General features: G+C 37.5%; 3 protein-coding genes across 3 annotated transcripts; 2 read left to right on the forward strand and 1 right to left on the reverse strand.

Annotated features, from left to right (window-relative positions):
• Positions 1 to 2,008: 2,008 nt before the first annotated feature.
• Positions 2,009 to 3,151, forward strand: LOC148723619 (melanopsin-like). Its single transcript, XM_088733033.1, has one exon. The coding sequence runs from the start codon at positions 2,078 to 2,080 to the stop codon at positions 3,020 to 3,022; it is 945 nt and encodes a 314-aa protein (XP_088589159.1). The 5' UTR covers positions 2,009 to 2,077; the 3' UTR covers positions 3,023 to 3,151.
• A 2,893-nt stretch (positions 3,152 to 6,044) lies between these two features.
• On the forward strand, positions 6,045 to 10,089 carry LOC111322347 (uncharacterized). Its single transcript, XM_022925429.2, has 5 exons — positions 6,045 to 6,392; positions 7,835 to 7,873; positions 8,196 to 8,430; positions 8,954 to 9,117; positions 9,511 to 10,089. The coding sequence occupies exons 1-5, from the start codon at positions 6,323 to 6,325 to the stop codon at positions 9,942 to 9,944; spliced, it is 942 nt and encodes a 313-aa protein (XP_022781164.2). The 5' UTR covers positions 6,045 to 6,322; the 3' UTR covers positions 9,945 to 10,089.
• A 981-nt stretch (positions 10,090 to 11,070) lies between these two features.
• On the reverse strand, positions 11,071 to 14,314 carry LOC111322348 (LHFPL tetraspan subfamily member 3 protein). Its single transcript, XM_022925430.2, has 2 exons — positions 13,798 to 14,314; positions 11,071 to 11,560 (listed from the first exon to the last, which is right to left on the reverse strand). Exons 1-2 carry the CDS (start codon positions 14,189 to 14,191, stop codon positions 11,244 to 11,246), a joined length of 711 nt encoding a protein of 236 aa, XP_022781165.1. The 5' UTR covers positions 14,192 to 14,314; the 3' UTR covers positions 11,071 to 11,243.
• Positions 14,315 to 16,692: the final 2,378 nt, after the last annotated feature.

Genomic DNA, 16,692 nt, shown 5'->3' on the forward strand with positions numbered 1-16,692 from the left:
TGGCTTTAAAACGATTTTGTAATTCACTTCTATAATTTTATTTTTGCATTTCCCTGATAATCTATGAAAAAAACTTAAACTTACGAAAAAAATCCCAGCCATTTCTAAATATGTTGTGATAATTTTGCTGATCTTTAAGGATAACACAGCAACACCATTGCCATTTTGTAATATCCTCAAGTTCAACTTTATGTGCTAGTAACCCACAAAAGATTTTGTTGAGCTCCTTTTTTACTCTTAAATTTCGAGAGGTGCTGATCGCACCTTTGAGAAGCACGTGGAATTTTTTGATGACTTGTTGAGTGCATTGTCGTAGATTTCGAAGAAACGTTCTATGCGAAGAGAATGTCCTTTTCCGTATTTCATGATCTTTAAGGTATATTCAGCCTTAGTTCATATTTCCTGACCACAACTTGGATTGATTGTTTCGAATATTCGAGTCCTTACATGGACTGTAGTTTTGAATCAAATCACGAACTGCATATCTTCATGATAATTATTTTGGCTTTCTTTTAGATTCCCTTTACCCGAGCTTCTAAGCGAGAAATATCCCGTGCTCTGTAGCAAAAGTAGAAACAATAATTGATACCAAATGAGTAGGCAGATCATGTCCTGAATTAAATCATTTCCCAATTTCTATGACCGTGAGATATTCGTGGCCATACCTCAAGCCTCCACTATTGATATGTTATCAGGTTTGCAATTACTCTTTAAAAAGTACTTTTAAAATGAAAATTGTCTTCAAAAGCTCTTTGTGTCGGTGATCGTTCCAGCATGTAAATGCAGCGGATTTTTATCTGCCTCAGAACGCTCTATAATGCATGAGGAAGCTATAGGTATAGCTAATTACGGAAATTGCAAGACGTTGGTCTATATCGACAAATGCATCACAGGACAATCTGTGTTAGAAGCAATGCAATTATGAAAACTGAAATGCCAAACATGAAACAATGGTATTTGGGCAGTTCGGCTCAATGGATCTTTGACGATATGTTCACTGAAATTCCCAACGGGGCAGTGCTTAGTTTTCCCCTCAATTTTCGATTGCAAATAGCGCATATTATCGTAAACTTCTAAAAAAAAAAAGAAATGAATCAAATCACTGAATACCTTATTTGCGAACTCAAAATTCAGAGAAAAATAAAACAAATCAAAGCAAGAGAGTGAAAGGAAATGTATTTATGAAATGACCATTTTTTAATTTCCAATTTCGTTGACTTATTTTCCTAGTAATGATAATCCCTGGCCTAAACTGAATCACACTGCCTACATCCTGCATGTATATTTCTCATTTTGGACTTGTGCTATCGTCCGTCAGTAAATTTTGAAATGACCTTGATACAAAAAATCAAGACAAGAATGGTCCCTCGTAAGTGTTCCATACGGACATAATTAGCCTTTCCTGATAAGATAAAAACAAATTTAAAGAAAGGTAGCGAATTCACGTGGAAAAAGGAAGAGCACGTTTTCCTCTTTCTTTCTATAATCTATTTGTTTATGTTTGTAATAGGAAGACAAAAGAGAGGAAGAGGAATTCGAAACTCAGAGAGGTCAGAGAAATTTACGTCGGAGCAGTAGTTGATTGGCTAAACATAGTGTCTGATGTACCATACTGTTCACGCTGTTAGAGCCTTGCCATTTTGTGTGTGTTGTAGGAATTATGTAAGGATAGCAAGATGAAAAATTGTCGTTCTCACCGCGTTGGTAGCATTATGAGGTATCTCAATCTGTCTCTGTTAACTTGGTTTTATGCTTGAAAGGGATGCTTTTACATTACAGTATTTTCGTAATGTTTTGACGAACTGTAGTGTATCATTATTGTGTTGCTCCATTTTCCCCTGCATCGCAGTTTAGGCAAACAAACTTCATCTCTATAACATAACTTTGAAACATACATTAAATTTATGCGATAATAGCCTTTTTTCAGCGTGTGTTCAAAAATAAGAGCCGGAATTAAGCCTCTCTCACACGGCGGGTGAAGATCACGTTTTTCGCTCAAAAAAAAAATCTGGAACAGTGCATATAAAAGCCGTCGACTTTAGAAAGCTCAGTAAGATAGAGTGAAATCGGACTAGACATGGACACCATTGGCAACTGGAGCACAATCTTCGCAGTGATCAAGCTGCTCGTATGCTTCCTAGGAATTTTCTTCAACGGCGTAGTAATTCTCGCGGTTTGGAAGGACCTACATCGTTTTTCAGCCCATAGCTACCTCATTCTCAGCATTGCGATTAGTGACTTCGTTTCTTGCTCAGTGGCCGTTCCATTTTCAATTTCCGTGCACTTCCAGAAGCAATGGCCGTTTGGTATGGCTGGATGTAAAGCTCATGCCTTTATGATATTTCTTCTGGCGCTCATCTCCATCACTCACTTAGCTGCACTGTCCGTAGAAAAACTGTTAACGATCACCAGATCTCTCTTTAAAGAATCGTACTTCAACAAGACGAAGACCCTGTGGATAATCATAGGATTGTGGGCTTATTCGCTGATCTTCAGCGTTCCACCTCTATTTGGATGGTCTCGCTATGGAATTGATGGAACCAATGAAACCTGCTCGATCGTATGGCACTCGACGGATCCCAGTGATGTAACGTATTTTGCGGCCATATTTATTGCTTGCTTCACTTTGCCGATCACACTGATAACGTTTTGCTATTACAAGATCCATAAAATTTCCGGACGTATTGTGGACAAAACTCTTCAAATGAATAGGATGGTCTTGCTGAAAAAGCATCATAAATCTGCCATGTATTTTTTGATCATCATAGCAACTTTCCTCCTCTCGTGGTCACCTTATGCCGTAGTATCCTTTCTGAGAATTCTCGGGGAAAGCGTGAACCCCATTAAAACAAGTGCTTGCAGTGTGTTTGCCAAAATGTCGTTTTTTCTCAATCCATTGCTCTATGCTATAGTTTCACGAAAGCTTCGACGTCGCATAATTCGGGCAATTAAGGTGACCAGAGCAAATCGAGTGGAAGTGTTGAATGTTCTTAATTTCAAATCAGACTCATTGGTTCTCTAAACTTTCCAAACCTTTGACTGCCATTTCCTGCGTTTTCATGGACGTATGATCCGTGCAGAAGAACGGTCACCCTCACCACGGTAGAATTGTGCAGAAATGCCATGACTAACAGTTAATAAAGTTTTCTGCCTCTCCGTTGCCACGAAGTGACATTCTACCTCCTCTTAGTTGTTATCCTTAGATACAGTCTCTAGAAATAAAAATTCGCTTGACCACTCTAAATGAACCAGTGGCAGTTGTATTATGGTTTTAGTCTTTGTCGTCATTGTTTGCCAGGTCCAATGTAAAAAGGATGTGAGCATTTGTCTGAAACATGTTCGTTCATCAACAACTTTAATTTTCTCCGGAGAGTGTGGTGTAAAAACACATACCAATACTATTGTAACTGTTTGATTCAATTTAAGTCGAGGCGAGAGGAGATCTAAAAATACTTTTGCGGAAAGGAAAATAAATTAGCTTGGCGGGAAGAGGTCAAGAATAATAACTTTTGTTGTTGTCGCATAACGTTTGCGATCTAGTGACATTCTTTGTCAACAATCTTGTTCACCATCCTCATCGTGTTTCTCCGCTCTTTCTCTGGAGTTATCGAGCCCATATCTGAGCACAGGCCACTCGAATGTTGGAAGTCGCTACCTTTGGTATATTTAACAATTATTCTTTGAAATCGAGGTGAATAGTGGCTAAATATTCCCGAAAGCCACTATTTACCGAGATTGAGAAGAATAATTGTTTTAGTATATACACACGAAGTGATCTCGACAAATTAAAAGGAAGGCATTTAAATGCAATTTCTGCTTCTGAAACTTTAGCGAAACGCGAGTTTACGCCCGCCATTTTGTTTTTCACATTATCCACTCGCTCGGAGGTGTACATTGTTGATTAGCCCGAGGTAGCGAACCAATCAGATTACTTGAAACGCCAAGATCACTGAGTGTGTATACACTAAAGTTATTTGTATATTTTTATATACTCAGACTTTCACTCAATAAAATGAGTACTGTGACTGGTTGATTCTTAGTCACGTGCCACTGATCAAATTCAAATGTATCCCGATCGGGATACAATTGCGCGGTTGTTGCCCGCGCGCCGAATACAACAGCATGTTTTTGCCATATGAATGTTTACGTATGATGCACGATCTGAATGTTTGAGAGAAAGGTCTAATATACTGAACCAAGTACTTAATGTATGGCCCCTCTGGTTAGTTTTGTTTTCCCTTGAGTCCTGATGTTTACCTCGACCAAACTAGATTCTAAGTATAACATTCAGCCTTGTTTTGATGCGAGGACACTGGGGATTGGGTCGGGTGAATGGCGATACGAGGTAATAGTGAATCGCAGGGAAATCTACTCGCATTAAGGCGAGGACGGAAATATGTTTTCAGTCTGTGGTAAAATTCGTGTCAACAGCATGATTTGTGTTTTCAAAACGAGCACCTACTACTTTCAAGATAAACTCGTTCCTTCTCATGATGAGCTACATTTTATAAGATGCTAAAAATCTGGAAACGTATACCTATGAATACAGCTAAGTGCATAGAGTGAAGATGATCTAATACGCCGTCATCCGTACCCTTTGAGGAAATTTTTTGTTCCATTATTTATATTCATCCACAAGGCTTAACTTTCAGCTGTCTTTGGACAATCTATTGAATATTTGAAATTTCGGAATATCGCGACAGGGATTTTCGAGTCAGTAGCAGAGAAATTGGAATCAAAACAGTTTCTCTCCGTATGTTGCTTGCGAAAAGTGGACCAACATCAAATTGAAAACGTGGAAGCAAAGGTAGTTTTCCTAATTTATGCACGTGCGACCAAATAGGATCGGAGGCCGGGGCCAATAACGATAACAGGTGAAACACCTTGGACCATGAGATAAATACAATATTTTTTTATGAAAATCAGAAAATATCACGATCAGGCATCTGTCTTTGTGTTAGTTTTCAAATATTTGGTGATAGCTTTGAAGTCGAAGGAATTCTGAAATCAGATAAAAGTTTTAAATCTCAAGCGCTCTTCTAATAAACGGAAAGGATCACTTTCTCTGATGAGACGATAGCGAGCGGCGTGAAATACCTACTGGCGCCAAGGTTTACAAACATTGAGTTTCAAGTCTTAAACAGCTGGTTGTGGTTGTGGTTCGATATCAGTTTTCATATCCTCTTATATTTTGAACAATTTCTTCCGTTTTCTCGAAAGAAGAACAACTATAGTAAAAATTTAGCCCAGGCTCTTCCAAGAACTGTTTTAAATCAAGGTTGGAACGACAAAATGTGTGAAACTAACGAAATAACAGTTTAAGGGAAAATTTTAAAAACTAATAATGGTGAAAATTCAAGCAGATTAGGATTCTCCATTAAATCTAAAAAAAATAGAAGGCCAGTAATTGTAACTGTCGCTCAGGTTTTTTGATTTATCCCTGAAAATCAGTTCTGGCAAACCTGTTTTCTTATTTTATTACAAATATACCTGAAGGTTCGAGCAGAGGTGAGATTTACATGGTTTACATAAAATAATATCGAATATATTGTTTGCCTATACAAATTGTTTTAGCACCTTGACTCTGCTGAAAATAAACTGTGAATTTTAATTTGATTTCGTTTCATTCGGATAATGAACAGATTAACCATGAAAAGGAGAAAAGAGACAAAGGAGTTGATTCGCGCACCCTTACAGTGTGGTGTCTCGCTTCTTACGTAATTATCATAACTGACGAGAAGTAATATCAGAAATTACACGAATGAAAATGACTCTCAGATATTTATCACAGTATTTGGAGGTGAACTACTGTACATTTGTCTTCGTAGAGATTACACTGTTGCACTGGTTTTCTACTCTTCTTCGGAAAGCTGTGGTTTTGCATATTGAAAGCCCTAGCTATGAATATTACGATGAAACTCATTAAACTTTGCCAAGTATTTTTTATTTGCTCCGGTTCGCTTAATTTCTTGACATACGTCACTTATCGATCAATCTATTCTTTTGTCGCTCTTCGAATGGCTTTGTTGTAAATTTGCGAAAATAATGGAAGATGAAAGAAGAAGCGCACGCACACCGAGCAAGATTTGAAGTTGTTGAAGTAAAGCAAAGAAGTGTATTCACTTTGTTGGACTATTGTTATGACGTTTACCGCTGCGTGAGACGAAAGGAGACAAAATGAAAATATTCCTGAAGTAAATTAAAGGAGCGAGCTGAAAGAAATGTAGGTGATCACCTTCTCTGAGAGGTGTGAAACGGGGTCTGCCTGTTAGAATACAGCGATAATTATTCTAACAAGTTCAACATACAAAGAAAAGAAACTATGGGAAGAAAGGAGCATCGGCCATCTAGAGTGGATTTGAAAATTGGAGTTTCTATTTTACTTGCCTACGGTAAGTGTGAAAGAATTGATATACAAAAATTTGATAATTGTAAAATGAAAGAAAAAAACCCTGCCAAGAATGACAGATTTTGTTATATTCGTGGTTAACTTGGTTCCTATTCGCGCGGAAAACTCTAGACTCATTATTGTGGTTTTCACGTCTTTCAAACAAAGTCAGATTGGGTTTTTGATTTTCGAAAATCCTCATTGCAAATTAAAGTTTTTGATACTTTTCCGACACATTGTCTTTTCATTTGCAAGATTTTCCGCAATCTCAAACTTCTTTATTCCAGAAATTTGCTATATGTTACATTGCACTTAAGATTTTGAAAACAAAGTCGAAAATTGAGTTAATTTTCTCAGGTGTCAGAATCTTTTATTAGTTTTCCAATGTATATGCAAAATCTATAACATTGTATTAGTCTTTTTTACTTCCGAATCTTGATACCTTTTCGACATTTGATCCAAACTTATTTACCCCTCAAAAGCTTACTTTGTCTACATTTGCCAATAAACACCCTAGATATTGCGATAGCCTCGAAAATGAGATAAACCTTAATTTTCTCTGAATCTATTTATACGGTGGATACATTTGATACATCTAAATCCGCGAGGCGATTTCTTAGCCAATCTTACATTCTAATTTTGGCATCGATTAGAACAGATCGTTGCGTGAAACTGAGAACAGTAGGCAGTGTGCAAAATGATCAAGTTAACGGTATATCGTTGGTGTTTCGCTTCGCTTTGAAGGGCATTCCTGGTAAACAAGCCGATGTGAATTGTGGTTTTAAGCATTTCATAGTCGCAGGATTGGCTCATGAATCATGCAGTTAATTCGGAGCTTCGTGAATTTAATGCAAATACTTAGCATTGGTTTAAGTGTTCTGTGTCATTAAAGAAAAAATTTGGTGTGATGGCTGTTTTCTTTCTTTTTTTTTATTGTGAAGCTAGCGAGTTCAGTTTGATGTAGTTTTCGTTATTTTTCTTATTTCTTTTATTATCATCCTCATTATTATTAGAATTATCACTATCATTATCATTATTATTATTATTATCATTAATAGCTTTATCTCTATAGCTATCATCGGTTTTATTTAATTTTAAACTTACTCATGTGAATATCTGAGACTGCGCACTCGGCTTCGCCAGATTAAAATACAGATATGAAATGAAAGATGTCTTATCCTAATCATTGTGAGTTGTACCATTTATTTATTAATGGAAAAATTACTGACCGTTTGGTAATAGACGAAGATACCACACAGTTATGAACTAATTCATACGAGGTTATCATTTATTTTCGTTGCATGCTTGCGCCGGTATATATATATACGGCAAACTCAGTCGGTCTTTTAATTTCGTCAAACGTTCCATGAAAAAATTATAGCTTGAATTGGTCTTTTAATAACGATTGTTTTTATGGTATCTTTTTTCTTCACTTACTATTTTAAGGTTTAACAAGAGTAACACTGACTCAAGCCCAGTTTACAGGTATTGTCCAATTTTTATATGTTATTACAAAAAAAAAATCAAGTGTAATGGCTGTCTTCTTTTTATTTTTACAATCAAGCTGGCGAGTTGAGTCTGTCAAGCTGGAGAGTTCGATTCTCATTACATAAATTATTGATATCCATTGTAGAAAATAGGCTATTTATTGAAAAAATTTGGTGAAAATGCTTCACCTAGAAACAAGTCATCATGTTCAATAAAAAATATTCCGTTTGATTAAAGCAGTTTAGAAAAGGGGAGTTTTATACTAAGACGTGATATTTCATAAAAAAAATCCTTTTTACATCTCTGCCCTGTTTTTCAGCATGCACCACCCGCGGGAATTACACAGATGATGTTTATAGGGAAATTCCCATCAAAAATGCGAGAACAAGTGTAACAATCAGCAGTCCAGACTTCCCCAAGTCCTATCCAAGGAACATACAATGTACATGGAGAATAATCGCCCCCTTCGGTCACAAAGTTAGGCTTTCATTTCTTGAATTTCACTTAGAAGGAAGTTACATAGAGACAGGTTGTCATGACTACGTCAGTGTGAGGTGAGTATATGATGACATCGAGACAATCATAATGAGGATATAGGTTCCCATTTGGGTTACATTCCAAAACTCCACCATTTTATTAAGGTAATATGACAGCCTCAAGGCGGACTGTTTCTTTTCAAGGTCTTCGTGGTGCATTTGGGGGTGTCTCAAATATCAGATAGAGGTACCCACTTAGGAAATAAGATAAGGTAGTTATAGGAGTCTGATAAGTCAATTGGCTTTATCTTTCCTACAGAAAGTATTTACCATGCTGTGTTTATCGCTTCAGCTTCACTCCAACCTGCTCAAATACCTTGAACAACGTTTTAAAATGTAAATTATTATCAAAATAGTATTCTAAGTTATGCTTTTATCATGGGGATGCAATGCTAATATACCGTTGGGCGTATCTGGCTCTGATAATGGTCATTTTGTCGTATTCGAAAGTAAAGTTAATGGTATATGGACGTTCATAACTATAAGAACGAACAAATAGTTATCCGCCAGGCTTAACAAAACTTTATCTTGCCCTCTTCAGAGACGGTGGGTTAGAGTTCATAGACGGCAAAATGATTAGAAGGCGTTGTGGTTCAACCAAACCTCCGATGGTTATTTCTAGCGGCACAGTTCTTTGGCTTAGATTTCTCACCGATAAGGAGGTAGAAGACACTGGATTCGTTATCAAAGTACTCCCTGTCAGTGGTAAGGTTATCAATTAACCAAAAAAAAGAAAACAACAACACCAAAAGATGATTTTTCCTTTTGATAAGGACGTAATTATGTTATCAGCGAAGTTTAGAATGCGTTGTACAGTAGGTTTCATCAACTTTTCATTTGAACACACTGAGATTTACACTATGAAGTACTATCGTTCGTGTCTGCGGCTGATTCAGAGAAGAATTTATTTTCACGGTCGATCGTTTCGTACTTTACAGAGTGAAAATCTCAGCATGTATGAAACAATTAAAGATTATTCCATGTGAAGTGCGCATGAACGATTTTTATTCATGAGTTGCGATGCATCAAAGCTATAACTGGCCTCGCAGTAATTTTTTTTTTCGCATGATTAATTATTGAGCCCTTGTTCCTATGCAGCCTCGACCTCAAAGCGCCACATTGCCATTGGTGTCCTTCTAGGCCTGCTACTACTCATTCTCATGACTATCATTCTCCTTTGCCGCAAACGATTTCGAAAGCCAGACAAGAACGTCCGTAAGTACCAGGAGCTTCCTTTCCCCACAGAAACAGAAGCCGAGCAAACAGACCCTCCAAACGATGGACCAGGATTACCCGAAGAGGATCCTTGGAGTAATGACCCCCAAAACGCCGTGGAAAATCAAGGATCACGTGTAAATTTTCAATTAACACCCCTTAGAAGTTCTGAGGCGTCGGGATATTGTTCCCTCTCAGAAGAAGGAGACATGTTTGAGTTCAAGGATAGTTGTACATTTTGTAAAGGTTCTTCAAAGAAAGCCATGGAGGACGAGAGTGACCAGTTAGAGTACACAGAACTGCTCACTGTCGTGTGAACGGATCTGGATTTATTCAGGTGCAAATTCGGTACAAACGGTTATGAATAATTAATGATGTCCAAGTATTCTACGCGATGCTCTCAGTCGTATTTTGACTGCAAAAAAGAGATGAAATACCATTCTTCCTTTGACAGTGGTTAAAATTTGTTTAGACGAACAATGCGTCGTGGCTCTTGAAATGAGTGTATGATATCCACATCATGCATGGGGATTCGCCCATAGCATTTTTAGGAATGGTACACGATATGTGTCCCCTTTTCTTCGATTTGTAGCCGCTAAATATCCAACAGAATAGTGAGGCCGCATACTTACAATGAAACTTTTGTCGGTCACTACGGCCCCACATGCAAAATACTTGGAAAGAAGAAGAGAGATAGGTAGCCCCGTAGTACACAAACTTTCAAACAAACGAACAAAATTCCTTGAACTGTATTACCAAACGACAGCTGAGAGTGAGATAATTTTGTGAAACAGTTAGGGGGAAAAATGATGTAAGTATGACCCAAAGACATTAGAAAAATGTATATGTATTTGAGTTTCTATATACCATACCACATTTTAGGATGCAGAAAGGCAGAGAACAATTGAAAGGTTGAATGTGAATATGTTTAATAATGAACCCAACAAGAAAAGAATTCCTTATTCATTTAGGACATTTAGTACAATGCAATAACATGAGCTTTATCCACAAGGTATGGCTAAATGTTATGGCTTTTTGAAATAATGAAGGATTTATAAACCGCATTAAAGTTTACGCTTGTTTAATATTTGGAACAAGAAAACGGTTTTTCGTATTGATTCTATCTCAACTATATAGCGCAAATGTTACAGCCAAGCTGGTGCATATCATATGCTCTTGATAAGATGTTGCACAGATAAGTTGCGCAACATCATTTTTCTTTTCCAGAGTTCGCCCATGTTGCAGCTCAACCGAGTCCCTGTGGTAATAATAGAGGCTTGTATAAATAATGACCCCAAGGCCAGACCACAGCATCCGGAGTTACGTTTCTTACTCTATGCGATAAGTGTGTGGGTTCTTTAACGTCCCCTGCTAACACCCTCTAACCAGTTCTAGTAGTAAACAAGATATATATTACAAGCGTAAATCAGAGATAAAAATGAGTTATCAGTTCAAAATTTCAATTTACTTACTCGTAATTCACTTTAACGTTATATTTCAATCTGCTCTCAACAAAACTTTTTGCTCTTCGTCAAACGCTACTCACACTAATTGACAAAAAAAAATATTACATCAATGTTTCGTTGTTTAGGCCGCGCTAATGATATCTTCCCATGTTACAGCGTTGTCGTGTCTTGATTGTAATACCCATGGGACGCCATTCTCCCGTTGCGGGAGTAGTCTTCTGCGTTTGTTCCATTTGATCGTTTCCTATTCGTCACGCTTGGGGTTTTAATCTCCCGCTCGATGAACATGAGGGAGAGGTAGCTAAGCACAAATGCATCTGCCATACAAATCACTGCTATCCAGTAGGCCCAGTTTACTTTGCAGTCCCCAATTTTGTACACACCAGACTGAGGACCGCAGACCGCTTGTACTTCGGGACTATCCCATCCAACGGGATGTATTAGACAAGTGAGTAACATACAGAGGCCTTGAAAAAAACAATCAAAATAAAGCACTGAAATATAATCCTCTGAGCGCTCCAGTAAGCTCTGTCTCTCTGTTACGACCCCTCTCTAAACAGCCCCCCGATTAGGAAGTCTTAAGAATTCCAAACAAGAGAGAGCTCTCTGCGGTTTACAACTATTTATGTATATCTTTTTTTTGCCTTGGTGTCAACCTTTTGCACGATGGCTTTTGATATTATCACCGCAAAAAAGTTTGTATAGCGTTGTGAAGTTCACACATGGATTTATTTATTTATTCATCGACATTTTCATTTGATTCAGTGCCTTACTTGTTTGTAGGACTGCTTCGGGTATAGACGAGTGTTCGTCCAAGTTGCTTTTCATTGTACCTAACATTTCGCTTAAGCGGTTCATATTCAGTGATTCATTTTCTGAAGGATGCATTAAAAAATGATTTTCAATGGTTTCAGGGTTTAGTTACCTAAGTGAGTGGTGGCCTCAAAAGTTTGGGAAATAGCTCTTACAGTTTTGCCTCATATTATGAGAAAGGACTTTTTTTACAGTTCCCAAGCACGAGTGGCCATTTAAGATATTTGTTATGTAAAAAGGAAATGACGTAGATCGCGTACACCTGCTTTATAACTGCCCTTACGAAAAAACGATCTAAACCTTAGAAATAGCAACTCATATGTAGCTGCGGATGTTAAACTGCTCAAGTTTTCTTCTGCGTTGACTGAGAATGTTCAGATGGATGTGTCCTAAAGAGGGTGCATCCAAAAAGAAGAAACAAATCTTGGATGTTAGTGCACTATCAAATAGTACGCTTTAGTAATGATAATTAATGGATTATAAGCATCAAAAGGAAATCTTTCAGCCATGACTTGAGTGAAAATGTTCCCACGGCTTCTGAAGTTGACATGAACAGACACCGGTTACGATATTTCGTCAGTCGACAGTTTCGAGTTTCTGTCAGAGCGCAATTTTTACTTTAAATTTGTAAAAATAGCCACTTTATCTGATCCAAGGTAATGCGTAAATATTTCAACTTTCAGTTGCATCAATTAGTATTGGGAATCAAAGATAATTTGTGAAATGAAACAATAATTCGTGAACGATCTTCCAAACGGTCCAATATTCCATTATACACCACTCGTGAGAACGTGAGCAATATAACTACAACTTAATTACTTGAGAGATTTCAAAACGCTCAGGGCCTTAACCGATCCCTATTTCTTTATATTTTGCTATTCACCAACACTTCCTTTCCATATTCCAAGCTTTTTGTTTATCTATGTTAAAAAATTAAGAGAATGTTACAAGAGATAAACCGCCAAAGGAAAGAAATATGGACTATTCTACTCCCTTTCGTCAAGACTATCTAAATGAGTGCTAAATTAGTCATTAATTTTAGGATTGAATAACTTTCTCTACTCTTACCCTCTATCACTTAGAAAATTCTTTTTAAAAGCAGTATATAAAGTTCTTTTCTAAATTTTTTCAGCTTGGAAATCGACAACTTTTGCCGAAACAGTTGAATCTATTCCTTTCCGGAATTTTTTGCGATAGTCACTTGATTTGATTGTACGTGGTCCCTCAATTAATAAATTTCGAACTCAAAACTTTAAATACACTGTTGGCAGATACTTTACCCACGCTAAAGAGGAAATGTGGGGCATAAAAACAACATGCTTGGTTAAAGTGAATTTTATTAGTGCCAGCTGAAGACGGTACAGACCTTAATATAGATGACAGAAAATGCTAGTTCTTTCCACTAGGACTGAACGTCGATTTCCTACAAATAGACTCCGGCTTTTTTTTTTTTTTTTTTTTTAAGATGACCCTGAGAAAGACTGATTTACATCGAAGAGGTGAGGAAGAAGTTTCTTCGAGTAATTTTTATGAAATTGAAGAAGAATGCGGCGCGCTTAAGTTAAATTGTGTCCCAAAAGTTCAGAGGACCACAAATCTACAGGAGTTGTTACGCTTCAAGTTGGGTTGCCAGGCATAAACTATGTTCTATACTTTTTACTTTTTAAGGAAATCTGTTTTGATACCGAAAGCTGCGACGTTTAAAAAGTTATTTGGAATAACTGTTGGGTGAGAGGTGCCATTAAAGAGCTTATTTGGTGTTGAGGGAAACCCTGTGTAGTTAAGCAAATATCACGACCTCGAAGACTCGACTGAAGATACCTGTAACTCTGTTTTTAGACTTCAAAAAGCTATAACCCCTAAAATAACTAAAAAAAGAGACAAAACATACCCGCTGAGGCTTGTAGTCCACTGCTAGTGCGAAAACCGATGCGCGAAGACTCGAAGCAACATAACCAGTACAACAACATCATTGCTACGGAGATAAACGTGGAGGTAAAAGCCAAAGCGACGAAAACCGTACACGCCTGCCAAGCTGTCGAGTAAATGTTTGCAAATTCGTTTAGGCTGCCGGTGCATTCGTTGAGGTTGTCGCTGCAGTTACGGTACAGGCCAAAATTTACGCTCTTATCATTTGGAGAAATTTTTCCACTGATCCAGTGAGGCTGTACAAAGATCACCACGATCATGATTCCAAGACAAGCGGTAAAAAGTGCCCAGAGCACCACCAAAATCGTTAATGTTTTTGACTGATACCACGGTTTCAACACAGTGCCACGCGCCATTTTCACTTTTTTCTCTTTGGCCTCCTGTAATCTTTCTATGGAGCTGTAATTTCAATAGTATTTTCTCTGGAAGAATAACAATTCTTTATAGCGAGCACTTTAGCTCAAAATAGCTTCAAAGTGCCCCCCGTGGCGAGGCTTATATAGGGCGACTTCAGGCGCAAAATTTTACATATTGGACAAAAAGTGCTCAATACAAGTGCTTAATATACTGTAAAAAAGAATTGTTGTTCAACTCACCGCCATTTATGTGTTAATCTTAAGCCACCATTTAAGATATAAAAGCGTGACGTAAGGAGAACTTTAGAAAAAAGAATTAATTTAGAGCAGCCCGCTCCATGAATATACAAAACTCGATTGAAAGAAGCATTCGCCGTGAACATTTCAAACATTTTCCCTCTTTTATTGGTCAGAGATCCCAACAAAGAACAAAACTTTATGCTCCAATATCGCTTATCTCTTTTATTTTTAAATTCGAGTGTACGACATTTCGCATTTTGAAGGAACATCACGCTCAAAGCAAAACATGCTATTAAAGTTTAATGATGAGTCCTGTAGCAGTTTCTTTGCATAATTACAGAATAACAGAAATCAACCTTGACCAAAGAGAATTTCCTGTTATGGCGAATGCTAATTTCTCAGTAATCTGCAACAAAGTCCTTAGCCGAGTTGTAATGAAAATTTTGAGTAAATTTCTGAAATACCTGGATCATAAAATCTGACGTCTTCTTTGGGTGAAGTTTGTTTCGTTCAGTTGAGTGCTTAGAGATATGCTCTTTCAAGTTAGAGCTGTTTCTCACGCATGAAAATGCCTTCGATCGTTTCTGTCTCCGATCATTTCTGCGCTAGATCACGTCAGTCGTAATAAAATAGCCTTAAGTCTCTTAACTATTACAGAAGGGAGTTGTATGCGGCATTAACAACTTTGAGCTGATCTTCAGAAAAAAAGTAAACATTAAGCAATAAACTTAGTATTAACAATTTACAATATAAACTAAATTCGAGAACTGAAGATTAATATTAGGGAGTTGCACTAAAGATCTGAGGACGGAACCGGTGAAACTTTCCGGCTTTGCATCTACACCGCGCTACTTTTCCTGAAATAAAAAATATCGGAAATCTTTGAACAATAATTAGACAATGTTCAGTGCACGACTGTTCAACGCACCAAACTAGAAAATATCCTTATCACTTCCTCTCAAGTGCTTTCGATCAGTTTCCCTCAAAGGTCTGCTGGCTTTGATTCAAAACCTTAACTCAACAGGTCTGATGTCAGCAAATTATGTAAGAACGAAGGCATAACAAGAACTCCGTACACACATTTAAGAAGGGAACATGCTGGAGTCTAGCCGACTTGGATGCCAAGATACCGTTCGATTTCTGATAGACACCTTTCTGCGTGCTCTGCGACTACCTTACAGCTAATATAAAAGTATCACGTGGAAGACAGTAATCCGACAATTTGGAAACTTGCCAGTAAGAATATTGACTAACACCCCCGGAAATCAGACCTAAAATCAATACAGGTTGGGAATTTTAAAAATTAAAAGAATAAATCCGAGCCTTTTGCTCCAACACTCTTCTTATCCTATTAAATTGCTAATTGTTTGAACCCCGGGTGTAACACGTGACCGTGCAGTCTGATCGCTCTAGAGAGTGAGGTCCTGTGAAGGACTGATGTCGGCTTTAGTCTAAATGCTGACTACTATAAAAATTAAAGAAAAAGAAAACAAAACCCAAGGCAACAAGCTGCTATTGTACGGAGACATGCGCAAAATTATTCCATTTAGAAGTAAACATATCATAAACAGCCTCTAAGTGAGACTAAGGGCTGGTAAGGCCAGAAAAGGAGGGTTATTTTATACATACTGGATGTGCACTGACCCAGCCTCAACTTTGCGAAGTTTTCACTAAAATCTGTCCATCCTATTAATTCACTTCAATTCCCTCCTACTCCTTAGTTTCCTGAGGACCTTGCAGATGCAATAAGCCATATACACTGGCAACATGAAAGTAATACCCCGTGTAGCATACTGGAAATTGCATATAGACATTTAGACCTTCTCCGGGGGGACGGTGGGGGCTTTTGACAAATTTGGCATTCCATAGATCTTAGTTACAATTCTCAATTTACTACGTCATTGGGATAATTTAAAAACTCTATAGAAGCCTGAAAGTTGACCCATTTTGTCCGCAGAAATGGTATTGGAAATACCCACGATCTAACCTTAACAAAGACTATGTACAATACCCCTGAATGTGATGTGGAGGTAATGTTTGTATGAAGGTACCTGTTATAAAGATGTAAATATGTCACATAAACGTCAAAATACCGATATGATATATAACACGGAGTAACATATTTTATATAACATCTATATTTTATAGGCGTCATACATGTTGTGCCTCCGTAACCAAAGCACTGACGTATATACTTCCACCCTGTCTTCAGATCCCTAAAAGCCATTTTTTTTTTTACTCCTTACATGCCCACTCGTTAA

This window comes from Stylophora pistillata, chromosome 9 (genome assembly GCF_964205215.1).
Source record: "Stylophora pistillata chromosome 9, jaStyPist1.2, whole genome shotgun sequence".
Lineage (NCBI taxonomy): Eukaryota > Metazoa > Cnidaria > Anthozoa > Scleractinia > Pocilloporidae > Stylophora > Stylophora pistillata.